At 40.9% G+C, this 24,176-nt stretch overlaps 1 protein-coding gene across 3 annotated transcripts in view; it reads left to right on the forward strand.

Moving 5' to 3' along the window:
* Positions 1–24,176, forward strand: part of FNDC3B (fibronectin type III domain containing 3B) — a 212,079-nt gene that overhangs the window by 53,820 nt on the left and 134,083 nt on the right. The window contains exon 1 of one of the 3 annotated variants that reach the window (XM_041126803.1): positions 8,205–8,854. The exons of the other annotated variants lie outside the window; for them this stretch is intronic. Within the exon in view, the coding sequence (XP_040982737.1) occupies positions 8,758–8,854 (97 nt within the window). The 5' untranslated portion in view covers positions 8,205–8,757. Of the gene's footprint in view, positions 1–8,204; positions 8,855–24,176 lie in introns of those variants that run through there. 3 annotated transcript variants of the gene reach the window in all.

Raw genomic sequence — 24,176 nt, forward strand, 5'->3', positions numbered from 1 at the left:
TGGAAGGCAATAATGCCAAGCTGTCATGCGCGCTGTGGTATGAATAATATGGACAAAATGATTATTCTGGTGCCACTTGAAGTTGCTTGTCACCCACATGTTGAAAATACATATGTACAGAGTATGCAGACTGCATAACTATCTGTTCTATCCACACAGAATTGTTGAATTATTACTAAATGTACTTTTTGTTGCCGTCCATCTAAATGATACCCAAGCTGGGTCTCATTTTCGGCCACAAGCAAACCAGGCTGAGTTTTCTGTTCTGTAATTTTCTGTATGTATGTGTAGCATGTGAAAAGCCTGTAACAAAGATAGCAGAAAGAACAGGTCGCAGAAAAGCACCTGGCACGATAAAAATTGAAACTCCGGGTGCATTCTGTCTAGCCCATGCTGTTGAAAATACCCTCTTGAACTTAACTCTCGTCTTTGTGCAGTGTCACGGCACTAGGTGTGGAATAGCGAAGCCCAAAATTTGCATGCAAAGAGAACAAATACGCTAATGAAAAGAAATTATGCTTTAATTCTAGTATTGCACAGGTGAACAAGGCTCTGCATTAAATGGGCTTTTGTGATGTTTTCAAGGACAAGATACAGATGTGCAATGGCATGGAGGGGTTGTCGTTACACTTAAAGGTGAATATCTGTGTAGTAGACAAGAACCTAAATTGCCTTTGGGCGGTTACATTTTGAAATGAAAACAGGATAATAAACATACATGGTTTACTAATACTGCTACTTGTTTCAAGAGATATTTTCAAGTGTTTTGCCGTCGATGCTGAACTTGAAGCGCTACAGGGCCCTTGTTTGTTCTTACCTTGTAAAACAAAGAATGCATGACTTGAATTTTAGTGCTGCTTTTTCTGTGGCTCTAAAAGCGAGTAACTCGAGAAAGGCCAGAAGTATGCTAAAAATCTAGCAGTGGTTTCTCAAATGAAAGATTTCCTGGAATTATTATTCCCTTGATTTGGTAGGTGGGTGTGGCTTGGTGTGGTAATGTAAAGGAATGGATAATACTAAAGGCTAAATAGCTGTAGATTTATGTAGGAAGAGTGTGTGTGTCAGTGAAATAAGGTTGTTCAGTCTAGTCTAAGCAAACCAAAAGAAGTAATATTTTTTTCCCCTCTTTAGTATGAGATCGGAAATGAGGAAGTGAGTCAGTTTCTTGGAGGGAAGGAAAGAGTTGAAAACAGATGGGACATCATGTAAGCAAATGAGTGATAACTGGCGTGTTACTGGGTGGGGATGGAGGTACCGAGATGAGAGCAGTGAAGGACACATGCGAGGGAACCAGTCGATGGTTGTTGGATCAAAGAATGGGAATGAAAGAAGCCCAAGGAGACGGATCAAAAAAAAAAAAAAAATACAGGTTCAGGTAGCTGACGTGTTTTTAAAATGCTGCGAGCTTACTTGTTGCATCAAGTGCTGAGAGCATCTCCCTCCATCGCTCTGCAGGTGGAGAGGCAGCCGATGGGTTGCTCATCAGTGTACCTGGCTTGTTTTCAGTCTGAGATGAAATAGTAGCAGCACCTGAAATGGTGTTGCTTTGGAGAGCTTTCCAGAAGGCTGGAAATACACTTTAATCGAAGGGCAGCTCTTGAAATCTGAGGGGAGAAGGTATGTTGGGCACTTAAGGGCAGCTGCTGCTTGTGGACTGGTGAGAGCTTGGGGCTGTGGGGGGGGGACCAGGCTGGTGCAGCAGCAGGGATGCCATAGCATCTGCTTTCTTTCCATAATCATCTGCTGAGCTCTCAGAATACGGTCCTCAGTTAAGTTTTAAGAAATGAACTTGTGACTGTTTTCAAAATACGCCGCGAAGCGTTGCATTGGTCAGAACATAAAACTCTGCAGAGCGGGAAGAACCAATGTCCTCTTCAGCGTGTCTGTCTTCTGTCTGATGCTGGTTGGGTGTCTGCATGAGGTCAGGCATGAGATTTCCACAGAGAAAGGGCTCCTGGGGGCACGTCTGCCAGGGTGCACGGGAGTGGGACGGGGTGGACGTGCTGCGGCTGTGTCAGGGCAGGGTGAAATGCAGGGTGAGCTCTGATTTTGTTTCTGTTTGTTTCTACAAAGTGTTTCGGCTCTTTCCACCTATGTGCTGATGTGCAGACCGGTTACGTGGTATGGAAAACTTTCTGTAGGAAATGTAGTTTCAGTTCGGATTGTTTTGGTCATTAGGGTTTGGAGCAAAACAGTCTGTGTGTGGTGGTGCTTTAAAATACAGCCCTTCTTTTGGTATTAAACAGCTTTTGCTTACATTTTGTTTATTAAATTTTTGCTCAATTTCTTTCTCTTTTAGAGTAAGGACCCTTTTCACCCTAATATGTTTAAAGCATAATTCTTACTAATCATTTACATAATCTTACTTGACTCGTGGTACTTGGTGTTTAGGTTTAATATTTGATGGAAAAGTCAGGCCTCTAATACCCATTGGCCTTCTTGGTATATCAACACGTTTAAGTAAGTTTTTGATGTGTTAAAGTTTTTTCTATTAATGGATAAACGAGGAATCATCTGCACAAGCATCCTCCAGAACAAAACTGTGGTGGAGGGCTCTAGTCTGGAAGAATCCCATGTCGCTGTTTGTAATTTCTATCTGACCAGCCTTTGCTGTATTGGCCAAAATATTTTCTTCTTTCATCAACAGAGTCAATATCATCCTTTAGAAGCATTGTCACCATCTTCTAGCTTTGGTCGCTTCGGTGTGTTGGCAAGCTCAGCTCTGTAGCACTGGCATGTCCCCAGACCTGGGCTCAGTCGTGACCCTCCTGTTGGGATATTATCCATGGTGCACTCCATAGTTTTTTTCAAAGGTATAGCTATAAACCACCAGTTGTTAATACCTAACCATATAATCATAACAGATATTGTTATTTTATTCCCTCATTGTTGCCCCATTATTAACCAGAAAATATCAGAATTTGCAGTGGAGCCTTTTATCCTCTGTGTTATTTTTGCTGACTCTACCTGTATTTCACATATGGGCCCTTTTGGCCTTTTAGTGTTTGGTCACCTTAGAAAACTAAGGTCCTGATTGTGCATCACTTATTCCTTCGGCGTGCAATAAATAACTTTCATGTTTCCATACCTTTGTGGAACTTGTGTTGAAACCGTTTAAGACAAGAGAGAGCAAAGGGATGCGAACTCAGAGTAGGTTTTTCCCTTGTTATTGTCAGTGAGATCGTAGCACCATTCTCCTTTCATCTCATTGGTTTTGTTTGTAGCAGACTACAATAAGGTATAGGAAACAATGTAAGAAGCCAAAAGTAAACAATAGGATGCTTTGTTTACTGTGTGAATAATCTTATCTTCTCCGTTTTAGATCTGATAATGCTGAGAATAATCATGGAAGTTTTTTTGCATGTGTGTGGATTAAATCTCGAATAAGATGCACCTGCAGTGGTAGGTTTGCTGTAGAGAACATCTAGTCCTTTAAAAATCCCTTTTGATTAAAATATAGTAAATTGGTAGCTATTATTTAACCTAACTCCCCTGATAAAAGGCAAAAGAAAAAAGAAGAAACTTGACACAAAACTAAACTTTAATTTGGCTTAATCTTTCCAAATCCTAAATTCGAATGTTTTACAGTACACACTGTGAGGAGAGAAAGGGAGAGAAATACCGCTGAAACTGGAAATTTTTCCGAAACACTTTGAAGTGTGGAAACTCCAAGCATTTTGTGAGACCCTTGCTAAAGGTCTGCACCCACATACGCTCAGAGGGATAGCCACAGCCTTTCCCGACCCTGCAGCCTCTTCCCTGGGAAAGCAGGGCTGTGCTGCCTGTGCCACGGCGTGCCTCTGCTCCAGCCAGCCTGGGATGTGACCTGGCAGCCAGCTCCTCGTCCTGCTGACGTGGCCTCCCGGCGGAGGAGCTTCGGCGGCCGAGAGGGGCAGGGGCTGAATCATCAGCAGGATGAGAAATAAATTAAGACTCCCAACTATTCCCCTTTGCGAGTATATAAAAACGGGGCATCCTCCTTCACAGCGGAATAAGACGTAAATGAGCAGAGGAGTAGTTCATGAAGCTTGTCCTTTAGTAAAATGAAGATTTTTGGATATTTTTTTTTTGAATGCCTAAAAATCTGCTGCTGGGAAATGCATTTATCTCTAGAATTAGGACAGCAGACTTTAAAGACAAATGTTAGAACATATGGTTTGGGCTATAATTTCAAACTTTTTTTGGTTTTGTAAATATGCAGGACTTGTATTTGGGGTTTGTGTCTGTCCTTATTTTACTTGTGTATGTGTGTGTATATATATATATATGTCTGAAAGGATCGGTAAGTGCAGTACATTCAAACTAATTTGAGGAGCAGTTGGAAAGGCAGTGTCTCATACCAGCATGCTATCAGTGGATCTCTCCCCAAAACACAGAGAACCTATGTGAGTGTATCGGTATCTGCAGGAATGCTTGAGCTGTCAGTGTCAGTCCTGTTCAAATGCAAATGATCCTCCAAGTGTGGACGCAGTACATTCCAATCAATGGTGCCAGGATTTTAAAATCCAAGATCCACAGCCTTTACCCAGTCTACTCGGACTACAGACATTGCAAACATATTAGTCAGTGCTTTTAGTCTTTTTAAAGTGTATCAGTGCAGCTATAGTTCTAAGTTAGTAAAGCAATTATATTAAGCTTTCTTAATTTGAAGCAATTATATTTATTGGCCAGACAAGTCAAGAAATTATTCCATCAGCCTTATTAAATTCCATTCCTCCTCCTCACAGGCAAATGTTTGGTTTCCTATACTTTTTATTCTTTATCCTCTTTGATTTTGGTTCATGTTTGTTTTGTACATGCAATAAAAACTCTTCACGGTGCAATGTGATTTGCAGTGTTAGATAAAAGTTAGCATTTTCAAAATAAAGCTAGCACGAGCTGTTACAACCAGAAATAGCTCTTTGTATAATTTTATCAGAAAAGTCTTACCCAGTTTTTCAGTCTCCTGCAGAGGAAAAAAATACAAGGATGTAGGGAGTAGGGCACCAAGAAAGATGGCAAATGTACAGGTATCTTGGCTTTGTTTTAGTGTGAGATTTGTCTTGGATACTGGATCTGACAACTCATGCATTTGGTGTGACGTGCAGTGGGACACTCTTAAGAGGATGCCAAGTGAATTCTGGTAATTGAAGACCTACCTGTTCCTCTTGCCAAAACCAGAAGTAACTGGTGTGGCAATTGGCATTAACCTTGGTTTAAAGAGAATATATTATCCAAATGAGAGGAACAATTAATCCTCCAGGTCAGTTCTGCCACAGGCTCCTTTTACAAAGCTTGTGCATCGTGTTGCTGGCTGTCCACCTGAATAGACTTCACACCTTCAGATCACTTTCAGGAAGAACCTCGAGCTGGAGCGCTACAAATTTGTTGTGTTTAACCTATTCTTCAGTTCAGACTTTCCAGTGGAAAAGACGTTATCTCTGTTGGATCATGGTTTTTCCCAGATTCCGCTGCCCTCGAAGGACTTGAGATGTATGTTTGGCAGACAAGTTCTTCAAACACAAGTGTCTGAGGCTGGGAAGCCATTGTGCTGTATAAAACAGTGTTCCTCCTGCCTCTAATGATACACTTTCTGTATTTTAGCATATCAAGAACTATTTCCTTGCAGGAAAGAAATACTGTATTCTCGACCAAGCAGGTTCTGCCAGTTTTATAACTTTTATTAACTTCATATGCTCCATTGTGACTGCCTGAAATTGGCATAGCGCATATTTTGATGCTATTTATAAAAAGGCTAAGGCGGGCATTTCCTTCTATGTAGTCAGACTGTTAACCCAGGAAAACAGACATTAAGCAGCACGCTCTAAGAGCAGACTTTTTTTTGAGTTGCCTATTTGAGGGATGAAGGGGGAGATGGAAAGAAGCTTGGTAGCAATTTCCAAATACTTGTACCTGGAACTTCACTTAGGGAACTGCAGATGAAATTCCCTCTCTGAGGGAGGCTGATGATATATTATGTTCACATCTGTGGCAGCAAGGCAGATTGTCTATCAATTAATTGGGAAACTAAGGTAGGAGATGTGGATTGGAGATGTGGATGAAGCATATTGTCACTTAAATCATTACAGGGCTTTTATTATTGTTATGTTTTTTCTAATTTTAAAATAAATCTCAACTTGGATAAGTAATAATAATGAACTGACTTTAAATGTCTTGATAGTAAAGAATGTAGATTGGGTTGTTTGTTGGTTTTGCTGAATTTTAAATTGTATTTATTCTTACCATAAAGAAATCTGTAGTGGAAGCTGTGTCTGAATCAGCTGTTGATTCTGCTCTTGTCAGATTTCTTGGGTTGGGTAGCTTCCACACTCTGAAAGTCTAACCTCTTCTATATTTAGATATAGTATGTGTGATCATATCCTTAAGAGTCTTGTTTGTTCCTTCTGCACCAGCGTTTCTTGTAGTCACTGCAATATGGTGTGTTCTGTGCCTGTGACATCAATAGATCATTTTCTGTATCGTGAATATTTTCATTAATATAGGTTTGAAGAATAGATGTTATTAACAGAAACAAATTGCTGAATCAGCTTTGTAATGAAAGCATCGCTGGCTTCAAAACAAAAAGGAAAGAAAAAAGCCCACTCAGCCACATTATCCAGTTTGAAATTGCATCACCTTGGACAACCTTGAAGGCTGTAGACTGCCATCCAGTAGTATCAGTCATAGTTGTCTAAAAAGTAAATCTAGAATCTGAATTTGTGCTCCAAAATATTTAAGGCCAGTATAATAGAAACAAATAAACCTACACTGTGATTTACTCATTTAAACACCACAAAACTTAATTTTAATTTTTCCTTTCTTTATGGATCAGAGAGCATCAAATACTACTTAAAAATCAAGCTACTCCTGGAGATGAGTGGGGTTTTTGTTTGTTTTTTTTTAATGTTCAGCACAAGACCAAATTCTGTCATAATTTGTGCAATTTATTTTTCTATTAAGGTACCCCCTGTGTGTTACAGCGTAAAGCCGTAGGGTTCTGCAAAAGCTTTGTTTATAAACTGTGTTTGATTATTGCTTATAACTTCTTGACTACTTGATTATATTAACAACAGTTTTGGTGGTGTGGGGGTTTTTTTGTTTTGGTTTGGTTTGGTTTTTTTTCTTGCTGCTGGTTTTTTGTAAGCTTATCCCTCTTGTTTCTGTTGGGGATGGGATGGGGGAACATTTGAGTGTAGATGGCTTGTCAGAAGCAGTGCCTTCTCCTCTGGGTTGCTGTTAATTCTCTGATGATACCCTCCATAGGAGGTTTCAAAAAATATTTAGTAGCACAGAAAAATGTTAACTTAGTGTGCATGTGAAGTATTGCAAGTTATTCATCACCAACGTTTATTTTTCCTTCTCCCGGCAAGTGAAGGGCTCGTGACCCTGCAGGTATGGAAGAAGGAAGCCAAGTAACCCATGCAGAAACCCTGGTGTAAGGCTTTGTCAGCAAAATATATTCTTGTTATGTTATGGGAAGGCTTCACTATCGCCAATGCTGGCTAAGCAAGAGTCTTCATTTCAATTTAGCTCAGAATACTTAGGGCTTTTGTCCATACAGCTTTCAAGCAAAGTTGCATAATTCACCGTGTGGCCAATAGCTACCTGTGTCTTGTTTATCCAAACATGACCTTTGGAGTGATGTACGTGTTCAGCGAAGCTATACTGTGTTATTGATAAAAATGTGGCCTAAAATTCCTGGAAACTCATACACTTTTGATTATCACACCTGCTGCTGCTAAGGGTCAGTCTCTTCAAATGCCATCTTGGCTAGGTCGCTACAGATGACCTTGGCGTAACATTATAGAATACTAGTTTTGTCTCGGCAGGCAATATTATCTCATCATAACATTTTTGAATATTTCTAGCTGAATTGTTTTGAATGTTGGAGCTGTGCCTGGAGAGGGGACCGAAACACAATGCCTGTCATTCTCAATCGTGTGAGGCAGAGCCTTTGAGTTTGATGATGGGGCTATGGCGAGTAGGGGGGGAATAAGAAAATAAGAAGGTCCTTCCAGTCCAGTTCCCAGCACCTGTTGCCTTGAAACTTACATTAACTCAAACATGTTTAATTTCTAAACCCAGTATTTGTGCATGAGTGTGCATGTATGTCTGTGTGTGTATGTATCTATTTATATATAAAAGTATATATATAAATATACACAACTGTATAAATATATACAGAAATATATATATTTGTATTTATATTTATATCTGGTCACTTCATCACCTTAAGACTGTTACTCAGCTCTCTAAAGCTGGTCCAAGCATGGCTCTCCTCTTGGTGGAAGTTTTTCTGGCCTTTGGTAACAGCATGGAAATGGCAAGCAAGTGCTGTCGGGTGATTTGCCTGCAGGATTTTCACTGAGGGTTCATTAAGATTACTTAACAAGTTAGAAGTAATTTGCCTCCCTTGAGGGAGAATTCTGATATTTGGAGTGTTTATCAGTCATCTGCAAAATGGAATGAAGGTAATTGGTGGCTAATTGTTTGCAAGAACTGTGAAATACAATTACGAAGAGTTAAGCTGAAACCGATTGTGTTTATGAAATCTAGCATAAGAAATACTATATTAATCCTGCCTCAATACCAGGAAACGCAATTAGTGTAATTAAGACTATCATATTGTAATTTTCTTGGCGACTAGAAGCTTTGGCAGCCGCTTTCCTCTTCCAGCGTGGTTGGAGCGGAGCGCGTTCCTGTCGGCGGTGCCTTCTGCTGCCGCTGCCAAGGGAATTATAAAATTACTTTGTTTACCCCTGTCGTGGGACGCAGGAGATGCGACTGCTGTTGAGTGGAAAAAGTCTTCAAACTCTTGCATTTCAGCTACTCGGTTGTGGTCACGGTGTAATTTTGCAGACTGTGTTCCTATGTGGTAAGTGCGGCTGGAAGCCCTGTCTGCAAGCTGAGGAAAACGGAAGGTTTGGGACTCCTCAGTGGTGGTTCTTCAACGTTCAGAGCGCTAACTGGATTTGCACTGAAGGAGCTCCTTGGATTGCAGTTTGCCTACGGATGGCTGCCAGTCCTGTCCTGGGCACGCAGGAACCTCCGTGCTCCATCGTGTGGTACCTTGGAGGTTGTAATCCCCGCAGGGTAGGAGAGGACAGACAGCGCAGGAGACGTGGTCAGATACTGCCGCATCGACAAGCGGCTGCAATTAGGGCAGATGGAAAGAGTAAATGAGTATTGCAATTAGATTCTCGTTAACATGAAAAGTAGATAAAATAAATAGCTTCATCCATTTGTTTTTAAGTAAACTTAAGCGTGTCTAAATTGGTCTTAGGAGCAGTAATCATAGATACCTCCATGCTGGCAGGGAAAAACTAGAGTATTTACAAACTGGCACTATTAAATTAGCTTTTTTGTTGGATATGTATTGCTTATCAGATGGTGGATCTGTTGTGCAGTGTGCCCAGGTCAGAAAAAAAAATCAGTGTGTAACATAGTTGTTGCAGTTGGTATGTCACTGCTGTGAATGCATTCAATTAAGGGATAATCAGCATAATGCCTACTTTGAGCTCTTCTTAATGATTTAATTGCTTCTCTGAGTTAAATAAACACTTGATGCTTATTTTACAAAATTTTCCCTTGGGAGCTCATCACATGAAAGTGTATGTGCATGTATTTATTTATTAAACATTAAGAATAATCAGTTATTTAATTAAGCTTCTCCTGAAGTTCTCTTTTGGGATATTCTGTGTTCTTACGAGCTGCTGGAATAACTAATGTGTCAGAATAGACTAGGTAAGAGAGATAACGAATTTGCCAATTGGAAAATGACTGTGCACATTAATGTTCCAGATTATTACTCCAAGGTCATCCGGGTGTCTGTCCTTTGTGGATAGAAGTGCCAGGATACATTTTTCTGTACTTTGTGAAATGCTTTAACAGTTTCAGATCACTGCGATAGCTCCAGATGTGAGGTGTGACCTCTCTCCGGAATGACGGCTGAGGACTGTCCCCGGATAACGCAGCGCCCTGGGTACCTGCAGCTTGGAGACGGGACCAGATGCGTCCCCTTCCCTGCGTGCTGCTGGCTGCCGGGGCTGGGGCCCTTCTCCCCTCTGCTGGGCGCAGGCTGGGGGGGCTGCGGGGCAGCTCCGCTGGGCTTTGCCCACCTGAGTGTCTGCAGAGATACTTCCCTGCCCCACGCGAGCTGGGAGGCTGTCCTGGAGCAGACCCACAGCTTCCGTGTATAGCCATGTACTTGGAAAGCAGTAGGAAACTGTACTGTCCGATTCTTTTCATCCTTTTTTCTATTTATTTTCATTCTGTGCATAAATATATATTTTTTTTAAAAGACTCTTTCTGTATTTCTGTGCACATCATGTGTATCAACATGCCCATTGGAACTGCCTGGAGCCTGCAGAAAATATTACACAGCTATTCCTTCTACAACGTAAAAGTCTTCATGTCTTTGTAAAAGTTCACCCACCCCAGAATACTTGTAAGGGATACTCAGTATCTTTTTTATTACCTACGTTTCCAGAAACTAACTGCTCTGCCAGGGTATGAGAATTCACTTTGAGTTTTATTGGAATTTGTTTCTTACAAAAGGTCTGCGCAGCATGGAGCCTGACTAGCAGGCTCCTCGGCAAGCCGGTGCCCCCTGTTCAGCAGTGACATTATTTAGTACGGGAATTGAATGTATTCCCGATAGTTTTCTAGCCAAGGAGTCTTGGCTTGCAAAATGCTTTCGGGAGGGGTGCAGTTACCATGTAAAGGGTTCTCCCCTTCCTGCACTTAGGGTATTTGATACATTTCCTTAAAATGGTTTTAACTGCTGAATTAATTAATATGCTAGTTAAGATCACATTTGAACAAACCTGTCATAACTGTCTGTCTTGCTACTTACCCGGTAGTGCAGTGCTGACTGGGATTTCCAGATGTAGCCCCCACTTCATGATGCCGTTTGCAAATACCAGGCTAGACAGCTAACCTGATGCTATTTTGAAGCCGGTTTTAATGATAAACACGAGAGTAATCTCTCTAACTGAGGCTATGAATGGTTGTGCGTGGGTGGTGGTGCTGTGCAAATGAGGGGTTTTTGTTTATGGCCAGAAGGGTATACTGAGAAACCTAATACTCTGCTGGGTCTTATTGCAGTGGGCTGCTTTTGATGAGCATATAAGCAATGGCAGAACTTTTAGTCAAACTCTGAGTTTCAAATTGGCTTTGGAAACTTAGTTATATCTCAGAACATGATGAGATGTTAAATTGAAAGAACTTGTGCTGAGGCATGTGGAAGTGGTAGACACAGTAATTATGGCTGTAACTGCTAATAGCGTTACAGTAGTTCCAATCAAGCAGAAATATTTGGCCTGCAGAACATAGAGAAGCATCCTGAGTGTGTTTTAGTGTAAGCCATGGGTTTTTTTGTTGTGGTTTTTTTTTTTTTTTTTTAAAATGTGAAAACCAGGGCGGGGGAAAAACCCTCTAAAGTCTTGGTCCTGCTGTCATAAGGTGAATTTTTCTCCTCTTCTCCACTTCAACAGTTCCTCTGCAAGCAGTGCTTAACTCTACAGAAAGCCGGGGTGTGTTCAAAGGCTTTGCAGTTTGTTTATTGATGCCTTGTCTTTATTTGAACTGTGCCCTTTTATATGTTCAAATAGCATAAGCTTACATTTTCCTCAGGGTGAATCTAAGACTAAAATTGTTTTGTTGACAAGCACAGCAAATTAAATGAATTAGACTGAATTTTAGTTTTAAGGCCATCCCAGATACCTTAGCATCAAATTTGGGTGCTCTGTTTTATGTTACATAATATACACAAAAGGAAAGAAATTGAGGTTTACAAGCCGATATCTGGCATTTACCAACTGCTGCTCATTCGCATAGTTATTTCCATTCTATATATAGCCAAAAAAGCTTATGCACAAAATGGGTTAAGTGAATTAGGCAGTTATTTGAGCCAGCTGCTATGCTAGAAATAGAACTATAGCTGTTTTCTAACCCCAAGCTGTGTAGCTGCAATATTCCTTTAATACTACTGTTTCCTCTGCTTGCAGCTTTTTAAAGCCCTTCTTTCATCTTTTTAGGAGGTATATTGTAAGGACCATTTTGAATATCCAATTTGGAGCATTGTTTTTCTTGCTTTATTTTGACTTTAAGATGGATGTGCCAGGCAGACACAGTGGTTAGTCTTATCTGCCCGGGTTTAGTGAGTTGCTAAATGCAGTTTGTGCAAATGTCTGGACAATTCTAAATGGAGCTTTTTATAATTAAAAATGTAATGAGAGTCATTAAACCAGTAGTAATTCTGTTCCAAGTACAAATGCAGTTAGAGACTGAAAAACTGCCTTTCAACCCAGATAGCCCTTAAAAGCTGACAGCGTGCAATGTTGCTGATAAGGAGCGCAGATCTCTTTTTAAGCCCTGCACACTTCCACATTGCTGTCATCAGAGCTGTTCATGTTTTCAACAGTTTGTAGCAGAGGTTGCTCTCCCTACGTGTTTTCCACCTCCCTCAGTAAAAAGCGACTCTTTTTTTGTACACGGTTGTAGTTGCTGTGTGTGGAGCTGACATTTTTGACTCCCTCTGCAGACAGCTAATGCTTCTCCTTCGTGAGAAGTGCCTGTGAAACGTGGCTAGAATAGTCGTGGGCTCGACAGAGCTTCAGGGAGGCCAAAGGTCTCTCAGCTTTCTGAACAGCCACTGGTGCAAATTTGTCCCCTTCAGAAGGAGTTTCAGAGCACATAACTGCAGTTCTTGCTCTGACTCATTGCTCTTTTAAGAAGTATTTTTGGGTAAATGGGGGAAACTAGGTGCTGCCAGTCTTAGAGACCTTGTTGGCTGAAGTAACTTGCCTCAAAGGTAGAGGATCGTGCTTGAAAATTTTAATTGTATTTTCCTGTGCTGAATTTCTGGACAGAGGTAACAGTGAAAATAGTATTTTATTCCCTGTCTTCATTTTATTTGGTTTGCTGGCATCCACCTATGCTGTTTCATTGTACAAGAGAAGCTGTAAGCCCTTTCTGCCCCTTTCTGATTCTTTCTCTTTTGTATTTTACCTGCAATTACTTGATCTTCCATGATCTCTAACCTACATTCAAACCTGTCTCTTAATTGTGTCTTAAAAGCTGGATGATGATTCCTGTGTCTTGCTGTGATTGTGCATGTGGTGCTACTCATACAGCTTTCAGCTCAACTTAATGGTTACTCTGTTTTCTACTACTCTAAAGCGGTTCTCCTCCTTGTCTTTTTCATACAAGTGGAAGAGAGCAAGACTTTACTGATAAAAGCCATAGTTGTTTTGGACTTTGGAAAAGTTGTGGTTTGATACAAGCGACCTGACCTGACCTGATGGATAGCTGCTGCTGAAAGACATGACCTTGTGATGTTCTCTCCAGCCCTAGCATCATCTCCCACTGTTTCCTTTGCCTTATGCTGCCATTTGCCATACCAGTTAGCCCGGTCAGGAGGGGAAAACTGATCCTATTTAAAAAAGAAAAAAAGAAAAAAAAGAAAAAAAAAAGTGAATAGTTTTTCTGCCATTTAGTCTCAGCTCCCACAGTTCAGGAGCAGAAAAGAGGAGGAGGAGGTAAGAAGGAGGAAGAAAGGAGAGTGAGATTGCCCCTTTGGTGGCAGTAGCTCGCAGACCTATTTACCCAGTCGCTAATTACGTACCCTGGTAGGAAAATAATGCGAGTTAGGAATATGAGCTGCGTGTTACAAAGGTTTGAATTCAAGAAAGCCACTTGTTGAATTATTTTGTTCAGCTTGCGCGTGCTTTTAAGCACCTGCTTACGCTGCTCGTTGCATGGATGTGCCGCAGGCTTTGGCCAGCAGCAGGGCATCAGCACGTGGGCACCTCAGAAGAGCAGTCTGGGACCCTCCTGTCTTTCAGATCCTTTTTGTTATTTCTTCTGCATACGCTCTTACTTGGGGCTTTTGAAACTCAGCCCGTAAAGAAACCATCCATTATACTTGAGGTCACCTCAGGCTTCTTTCTGCTGTGAACCACATTGAACATTTGCTGAACTGCCCAGAAAGAAGTGGAAACTTCAGATGCCTGAGGGGCACTTGAGCAAAGGGGGTGCCAGGCAGTCAGCTGTCGCTTTGGTCCTGTGGAGAGCTACTGGCAGGACCGTGCCTTTTCTTTGAGTTATCTGGGAACCATTTAATTTATTTTCAAGGGAAATTGAACAGACTTGTCACGGACCAGTAAATTGCAAGAGGCGCACAAAGAGGCCGTCCGTGGAGTCGCTGCTCCTCCCTGGCCCCGACTCAGGAGCTCTTTCACGAAAGGATGCTGCGTCGAGAGAAAATTCTTCCCTGATTTCAGGGCGATATAAATTCTTCAGTTCACAAGCAGTGGTCTCTCTTTCTATTGTTTGTCTTGTTCTTCTGTCCAAATACCAGGAGAATAACAGCTTCTTTTGGGCTTAGGAGAGCTTTGCACATCTTATTTCAAATTCAGAAGAGGAACGGCAGGTTGCCCTGCTGTAGATCTTCCTGACTTGCTTGCAACTTGATCTGCATGTTTTGTGCTTTGTTGCTTCAGTGCACCTGCTCTATGGGAAACACTCGTGACTTTTGTACCTGCAGCATTTTTCCACGCTAAAAGTCAGCTTTGCCACTTTGGCAGCTGTAACTGAGAGCAGCCCAATTAATTTAGGAGAACTTTTTCCTGAACATTTCAGATGGCATGTTTTTCATTTCTGAGCTCTTCACCATGCTGTGGCTGAAGTTCAACAAGCAGAAATTCTTCTGATCAACTCAAATAATTAACATTTTTAGGATTCCTGAGATGCCATAATGCTGAGTGGCATGGTTTTTTTGTTTGGGGATTTTCTTGGTTTTGTTTTTTCTAATGTGGTCATCTGCACCCATGTGATCGGTGGAGTTGCGGGCAAACACGAGTGACCATGTACTACTTTTCCTAGAGACATGGTTGTTTCTGGACAGCCTCCCAGGCTGCTTGAAATAGCCAGTTTTCACCAAAGTGAAATGGTACCTGGTGTCATCTTTCTGAATTGATGCTTTATCGAGATACAAGATAACTTTTTCAATTGTTCTCCAAAATGTGTTTTTGCTGAAGAGTAAGATGACAACAGATCATCCATACAGCTTTCATGTTAAATTGCATTGCCAGTTAGCCTGCTTGAGTTTTGAACAAATTTGATCTAATTCTGCCAAATGCTTTTGAGGTTTTGGATTCTTTCTGTAAGTTCAAGCATTAAGACACTTGAAATCTGCTTCTTTGTTATCAGCATGCATCCTTAATGACCATAATTTAATCTTGAAAACTTTTCCTTTAGAGAATTCTCTGTATCCGGTGCTCGGTTTGTCAGGGCTGTCTTGTAGCTCTTGTTCAAGTAACCTGTAAGCATCCGTATCTCTGTTACCCTGTTAGCACTGGAGTTGTCAGAAGGAAAATATCTGTAATGAAATCACTTGCAGAAAGTGAACTGATGCGTACAGTATAGTGTTGGTGAGTATTCATGCCATGTTCTTCATTGCTACAGGGGACCTTGATAAAACCTGATGTCTTAAATGGGTGAAGCAGCTAAAGATGTATGGCTGTCTTCAGCTTCACTTTGTTTCTGGAGTGGAAATAAATACCTGTCTTAAGTCACTGTACGTTCAGGGAGGGAATCCACATATTTAGATTGCTAAAATAAGACTTTTTTTTTCTTGTGTGTTCTTTTCAATACCCTTACCAAGTATTACCCCTGTTGCCGTGGCTTTAAAAGCTGTGAAAAATTCTTGGCTAGCGTATTCATCTTAGGGAAGACATTGATTTATTGTGTGCAGGCTGACTTGAATTATCTCTAATTGGTAGGTCATTAGTCTATTAGATTGCTAATGGCTCTGTCTGATGCTAGTGTGGGCTCCGCATGCGTGTTCACAAAACCTTTCTTACCTTGAAGTATCCTGTCTGGCATTCACATAAAAATAAAACCAAGGTTTGCACACGTATTTGTGCTCTGTTTTCTTAAAGCTAGCAGGGTAATTTGTAACCAGCCCCCTTATTTATTCACCTACCAGTGTCTGTTTAGCAGAGCCGTGCCTGGCGCTGTGAGCACGTTCTCCTGCCTGGAGAGGCCAGTTTCTTCCTGAGGAGCAGGAGAGATGGCAGCTTGTTCGTGGCACTGGGGTTCTACGCTGACACGATGCTTGCAGCTACACCGCTCGGGCTAAAGCCTTGCGGTGGAAGCTGTGATGGACACCCTGCACCCGCACCTGCACCCCCACCGCGCTCCTGCTGGGTGACGCCCGGCTTCACAGGCTGACCACGGCTGAGGGTGCTATATGGATCTGAAGACTGTAAATCTGCCTTTTTCTTGGTCTGTACGTGAGGCAGAGAAACAACTCAATTGGTGGTTAAGTATAAACACACATACTATCTGTGCACGTGTGAATTTTTGCCCAAGAACTTCATTTGCATTTGTAAAGGTGGAAATTTGTCCATCAGATGTTTCTATATGTCCTAAAATGAGAGAGCCTCAAAAATACACATCCAAATAGAAGTTTTGTGTATCTGTGAATTAATTTTCTAGTTGGCTGTTATCCCTTTCCCCTTTTTATGCTTCTGCTACTGCTTGAAAACTGGAAGTCTTCTCGTTGGCCTGTAAGTGTCGTCTTGAAACTGATGGCTTTTTTTCAGTATAAAATATCACCATCAGCTTCATTTCACTGGTGCAGATGCTTTGCTATCATGTTAACTGTTGTACTGTATCTGCTGGAAGCTGAGGTTTTTGTTACCTGTAGACAAAGAGAGGCTCCTTCGAGGTGTCTGCCAGCAGCAGGACCCAGCTCTCCACCTGGGCTTGCGTACAAAGGGTCTCTGTCCTCAGGTTTTTCTGTAGCTTTACAAAGTCTGAAAGCTGAGCTCTGTGGGGAAAACCGACACAAATTCCACATTTGGATTGCAAGTCGGGTGTTTCAAAGGGGAGCAGTGGTGCACCTGGAGCCTGGTTTAAGACATTATCGTACAGTTAGCATCTCGGTAGACTTAGGGCTTAGTATTTTGTGTTTGAAATGACTTCCTAAGAGGGAACGTACTTGGTGTAGCATCACTCTTGAATGTGACAAGAGGGTAGTAAGCAAAACCGGTAACTTTGAACACTGAGATGTTCCCCTGACTTTCAGTTAGAGTCTGTGAGCACCAATAACCATTTATTTCCATGCAGGGATTTAGCAAGGGGAGAGTGGAGGAGGTGAACATATTTTCCTTTACCTAGGGCTTAAGTTGAAGCCTGCGGTGGCGATAACTTCTCAGCCTTGCATGTCTTTTATGCTAAAACCTCGGTCAGCCCTAGCCTTGCTCTCAGCTTAGGCTGAATAAACGCTTGGCACGTCTTTGCGTTTAGCCAGTGGGCAGTTGCCTTAATGCCAGAACACATTTTGATTTACAGTGAAAAATACATACATGGCAGGGAGAAGCGATTTCTTTTGACATTCCTTGAAGCAGAAACAGCTGCGTTGGACACTTTTATTTTTTTTAAAAAGCACAGTGGCATCTCCCTTGATAATCAGAATTACAGCTGAGCATGAACAGCAGGGCATAGTTCTGTGTGGAGTCACTTAGCGAAGTGTTGCAACACAGATTATCCGACGTGAAACAGCTGTATTCGTTACTAATAGAGCAATTTGTCAAAACACCAACATGGATTTTTCCCACAATAACAGATGTGTGGAGTACACTGCCACCCCCCTCCCCAGATTGCCAGCATCTGTGCGTCATGTCATGCTCTGAGGTGCGGTGTTGCTATATAGCCTGCCAGAATGGATGCATTTATTTTAACCGTATGATGAAATAGTTATGTTGTGACTAACTGGGACCCATCGGCTGGAAAATTTTAACAATTTGGAAGAAAATGTTTCTGCCTTGTTATTACTTACTACTTAATAATAATGGTTTGTGGATGCAAATGTATCTTAGCTTCCCCAACACAGCCAAGCACAACTAAAGTCCCTTCTTTTTTTCTTATTGTCAGCTGTTAAACAGGTGATAAAGGATTCATAGTTCACTGTACCCCTCCCAGGTTCTCCCTGACAACAGCGTAACTGTTGCCTAACATACATATGGGAAAACGTGTATGTTACAGCAAAGTAGTGTGAGGTTCTGGACAGTGAGAATCCATTTCACTTCTTTCTCTGCCAACATAAGTCAATTTGTTATTCTGTGTTTAAGTTCTCAGTAGAAGCACCTGTGATTACAATAACTTGTTTACAATTAAACTAGCGTATAATGGAGGCCACATAAATATATTAAATAGAATCAGAAAGAATATTGCCTTGGGGAGGTCACTGGCCTCTGAAGTAAGAGGAAAGGAGGAGGGAGAGCAGCAGGGTCTGTGCGGGGAGTTGGGGGAGGCACACGTCTTCAGACACTTCAGAAATAGAGCTTTGGTTCATTTCTGTTATTTGTTAAAAATAACAAACAGTCCTCCTTGTTGAAATGCGAGGTATTGAATAGCAGAATGTGATCATAGTTACTTTTTTAGAAGACAGAAGGATACTTTTCTCTGCACATCAAAGTGCAGAGGCAATTTAACTTCCAATGTCCCTGCAGTAATGTTTTTCTCAGCTGACTAACATGCTGAGACTTGCTCAATTTCTCAGATTTTTGTTTTTTGGAGAGATTTCGCAAATATTTGGTCTCCATGCCTTAGAAGCAAATAACTTTAAAACTCTGTTTTTGTATTAGCCTACCAATGGTTGTCACTAAACGTTTTGCTGGAGGTGTATTTGTGGGAACAAAATGAAGAGCACAGGAGGTAAGAAATCCAAAGAATCTGAAAAATCCCATGGGCTCCAGGAAACCTGAAACGAAATAACTGTGAGACAGTTTTGCTTCTGGTTCACTTGTTAGTCTGATGAATGACCAAAGACCTCCAGCATTTCGTGTAACTTCGGGCAGTTACTGGAGGTGGCCAAAGCGGACATCCAGCCGCCTTGGTTCCCTCCATGGTGATAAAGGCATCCCAAAGGGTGCGTTAGCCAACCGGAGGCATGGATGAGGGTGTTCACGGACACCTCAGCAACCGAAAATTCGGTGGGGTGGGTCTGGATTAAGGCCTTTGCAAAGACCGCGTTTGCGTGAAGCTGGTCGAGATGCTCTGTCCTTGCTCAGCTCCTCTGACGGGGGCTCTTTTGGTGCGAGCTGGGGAGCGCTGCCTGAGCGAGCGTTTTGGGAAGGAGGTGCAGCCGCTGCTTTCTGATTGCCTGCTTTGGAAATAGGCACTTCATTTTCTAGAGTGGTGAGGGTATAGCTGTGATACTCCATCAATTAAATACAATATAGTTAAGATACAGTTAAGGTGTAAAGGAACGTTTTTGTTTCACAGGCTGATAATTTTGGGGGTCTTTGGTGGCGTGTGATCTAAAAAAAAAAAAACCCCCTCCTCTTAGTAGCTTATAAGATCTTTAGGGTGCAAAACAGAGGAAAAGCAAAGAGCTTTCTAACATGGACTTTTTTGTAGCCCAGCTCTTGCTGAAACACAAATATTCTGGTTACAAAGGCGGCAGTTTCAGGCAAATGAGGTCCGGAGTCATGTTGCAACCTACAAACGATGCATGGGAAAGTGCTGGTGGGATGCTGGGGAACGCTGGAGCAACTGCTTCAGTGACTCCAATGCGATCAATAGGACAATACCCAGGCAAAACTCTCAGCAGATCAAATGCGATGCCTGCTTTCATCGCAGCAGCCAAGATAGCTATCGTTAGTCAGACTTGCAGCGGGCACAGGAATGCCGAAAGCCTTGACAGAAGGGAGGGTGAAAGAAACCGTCTTTCAGCATGGTCATTTTTCCCTCACCTTGAACTTTTTCAGCAGATGTTAATAAAGTTTTAATAATGCAAAGATTTGTTAATAAAAAGACCTGACTTGATACTTGGAAGCAAAATTATGTGAAAATATTTCTCTGGTTATTCCTGCTTGCAGGTTTTATAATTTAAATTATTTTTCAGTGTTCAGGTTGCCAGGATAACTTGCTGCATTCCTTCAGTAATGCAGTAAAAATGTGTCCTTCAAACTTGTTAACTGAACCTAGACTTCATAAACACGACCGGGGAGACAAAAGTATGTCGTTTCAAAACAGGACAATATCAAACCATTCATTTTAAGGTTAGCAGAAGAAAATAGGCAATGTCTGCAGGTGGCCTTTCATGTTTTGGTTTAGAGACCTTTATTTTCAAGAAGGAATATGAGTAAGCTGGACCAGCTGTCACGGTAAATACATACTGCAGGCAATATCCTCATTCACTGAGGTGCTTGGATTAACCCATTTCTGTTAGAGCTGCCCTCCTTCACAGTGTCGTCAACATTTTGAATGTATAAAAAGTTCTAATGGGAGAGTGCGTGCAACTGGAAAGCAGCGTGTCTGCAATGCTCTAGCATCGCATGTTCTCTGACGTCTCCAGCATGTTCTTCTGACGTCTAGCTGATGCAAATAAATGCACAGCTATGGTTGTTTTACAGTTAATTTATTATCCATGAGAGTCCTTGGGAGCTTGAAGACTTTATTTTTCTTTAAAAGCAAAGCTGTTTCTTGCATATGTTTTTTCAAAACTTGTTAGGGTTTTGTCTGCCGCCTGTGTTTTGTTTCAGCCTTACTAATAAGATTATTTAGCTTTGACAATTTAACTGTTCTAGAAAAATGTTTTTAGAACAAACTCTAAAAAAAAAAGTTTGTATTTTTCATATATATACAGATAGGAACCAGAAAATTCAGATTTTACTTTATTATTCTGCCAAACTTTATGTGCATTACCTTTTAAAGTATAATATAAGAACTTAAACAATAACAGTTGCCTGACTTGGAGCATAAGCTGGTAATGAGATTGCTTAATGACAAAATAATATTAAAAAATAAGGAAGTTAGACTGCAGCATTTAACTCCTTTTATTTTATTGCTTGTCTGCTGTTCCCTCGTGTTTCTTAAATACATCTACATTCCTTAAATACATCTCTTAAACTACTTTCTTCTTTCAAAAAGTTCAATGAGGTTGGTTTCTGCAGCTGCTTGACATCTTCTTGACACTATAACCTGATAGTGGATCATGATCTGTATCTCTGATGTGTAATTGGTTCAAAATACAAAGTGGAAGCTTCAAATGCATGCTTATAGATTCATGCAAGTATTAAAAACTAAGGACCATGGTTTACACTGAAGGAAAAATGCATTCTGTTAAGTCCAACTTCAGAATAGCAGACATTCACTTAACATTTGTGGTTTTATTTACACCTTTGATTTTTCTTTTCCTTCAGCAGCTTGTTATAACCTTAAAAAAATAAAAAATTTCATAGCTTCATGCCAACAAGTTATTTGTTAGAGACCAACCTAAACCGTTAGACAATATAGTAGAAGATGAACTTGTTGGCAGAGCTCTTCAGTTTACCCTCTTCTTGGTTCAAGATTTCTTGTGTTTTGTGATAGAAAGCTGAAAAGAAAGAATATAGCAACATTTGTAATGTTTTGCGTGCAGTATGTGGGGGTGGATGAGCATGCCACAAGGTCAGTTATGTGCATTCAATAGACAACATAAAACCTCTTTTTACTATACTAAACCAGTCAGTCTAACAGACTTGCAGGACGTCCTGGGGCGAGAGCTCCGTTTTTGCTGTAACAGTCAATAGTGCAGGAAATGGATCTTGTGTTAAGATGCTTCCTAACGCCTTAGGCAAGAGAAAGGTATCTTTCTGTTATATAATTTTATGTATATAGTCTGCATACATGTGCATATATTAGCATATTCTATATTATACTAATGAAGATGTCAATGTCATAGACTCTAATCACTGTGTCTAAAAAAACACTTGTTTGCTTACACTTGTGCCAAGTGGTTTTGGTGCCTGTGGGGACTGGTGAAAAGGGAAGCGCAAGTTTTGGTATCCTTTATTTGTGGAAGTAAAAGATTTTCAAACGTTTGTGTATTAAACCCTTTTATCTTCAGTAATCCATTCAGTTCAGTGAGAAGTTGCTAGATTAATGTGCAAGCTCTTTGAGGAATAATCAGTAGTAATATTCAGCCTTCTATAATTAAAAAATTAGAAACAGTACTAAAAGTTTAATGGCTTCTTCTCAACTTCCTTTGTGTAGTAATCCTGTTAATTTTTAATCTTCAAATCTGCTTTCAACTTCGAGCTGTTCTTTAACTTTTGTGACAGCACTGTATAGAATTGTGTTCTCACTTTCCAGTCTCTTCGGGTGAGTCGTGAGAATTAAGGATATCTGCTCGTCATCTGTGTGATCACTGAGAAGATTGTTTATAAAATTCTTAGAAACTTATTTATGTCTATTTAGGATGACTCCAAAAATAGTATGCGCATCCCGTCTGCACGCTAACGTACCAATTTGCATGTCTGTGCAATCCTGGTGTAGGAGATGTTGCAGACTGCTTGGAATTGGCCTTGCAGTTTACCTTTTGTGAGCACATGAAGTCAAACAAAAAAATGTGTCTTACCTGCACCTGTTTCAATGGGTGTATTATCTTGAATGACATATTGTGAAGGTATCTTAGCAGGCTGGTTCACATTACCTGAAATTCAAGCCGATTATTAGATACTGCAAGACAAGTCAGGTTGAAGTATAATTTTATCTGCTGCTGTAACAGTATGTAACCCAGAAATACTATCTGAAATCACAAACTCTTAATGCTTTTCCATGTTGTCTTTGTCATTCTGCATGTAGCATCATTTCTATAGCTTTTCTTTATCTTATCGTGTTTCTGATTTTGGGACAGTGTTTTTAATTTTCTCACTCTGCACATAATATGAAATATCTATGTAATTATGATACATATTGAGTGTGTAAATACACACAGCATGTATTTAGAACGTCGTGAAAATACTACGTCATGCTAATTAATACAAAAGGGAGCTTGAACACCTCTTGAACTCTTAAGACTTTAGATTTTTCTCTTCCGTTAAACACTGCTTCCTGTAAGTAATGATGTGTAAAATACAATGCGTTATGCCTTAGAACAGCTTGTGTATGTTTATGGATTATTTTTTTCCCCTGAGTAGATCGGTAAACCTCACTGGCAAACAGGTCATACCAACTGCAAACTGGGACCAGTGTGGCTATTTCCATCGCTCTCCAGTTAGATACCACACCCCATTAACTGCTTCAGCTGGGGATGCGATGCACAGTAGGCTGTGCTGGTTGTCTGTAGGTCCACGGAGTCTACTTTGGGCAGCTGAACTGTGCTGGGAAAGACCAAAATTAAAATCTCTACCCTGAATTTAAGAGAGAATGGATGAAAATCAGCAGTTTCTGGTTCTCCACGAGGCTATCAAAATATTGTAGCTGTACGAGAGCTTCACTTGTGCCCAGAGCAGCCCCCCTCCCTTGATTTCTCTATTATAATTTTCTCTGTGTCTTGCAGACCTTTTAAATATAATTTAGAGAGTGGAAGTGTTTTACCAAGTATTCACTGGCATGTGGTATTTGGGCACTAATCTCAAGGGAAGAGAGCTTGTTTGTATAACGTAGGTCTGAGCTGATGGGAGCTCGCAGTCCCTCTTGGCATGGAGCTGACCTCAAGTGTTTCACTTCCCAAGGCTACGATTGAAAAACTTGTAGGAAAAAAAAGTGCTGATACCACCTTCCTCCCGCTTAGGAGCAGTTCTGCAATGAGTGAGCCAACTTTATTCACGAAAAAAAGTGAAATAGGTGCAGGCGGTGGATGGTCAGAGATAATGCTCTCCCATAGCAAGAAAGTGAATGGCAGAGAAATTGCTGCTCCTTTGTGTTTCCAGCTGGGTTACTGGTCGCAGTGGAAAACAAGATACTTGCAGTCTTTCCCCACCATTAATAGCAAATGTAAGAATTAATGTACATTCAAGCTTTTATTAATATAGGACACCTTTCCACTTAGTGTTCTCCGTTGTTCTGCTGTGAAATGGAATCTGTTGATTTCAAAGCCTTTCAGACCATCCTTATTTCATAAGGTTTTATCTACAAAATGGTCACATACCATTATTCTTACAGGATGTTTTAGACAAGCCTAATTGGGACTTTAGTTACTGTTGCCCTGATGCTGAAATGATGGTGCTCAAGCATCTGAGGAATTCTAAACACGGAGTGGGGATGGTTCCTAGGATCTGCGTATTCTTGCCATGATTTTCTGTAACAGCAAAAATTCCCTGGATATTTACATAACTGTCATAAATATTTGCATAAAATCCTTACTGAAATCTGAAATTAGCTAGCTTTTAAAGCAAATGCAGAAATACCCTTTTATT

The sequence above is a fragment of the Aquila chrysaetos genome, chromosome 10 (genome assembly GCF_900496995.4).
Source record: "Aquila chrysaetos chrysaetos chromosome 10, bAquChr1.4, whole genome shotgun sequence".
NCBI classification, from domain to species: Eukaryota; Metazoa; Chordata; class Aves; order Accipitriformes; family Accipitridae; genus Aquila; species Aquila chrysaetos.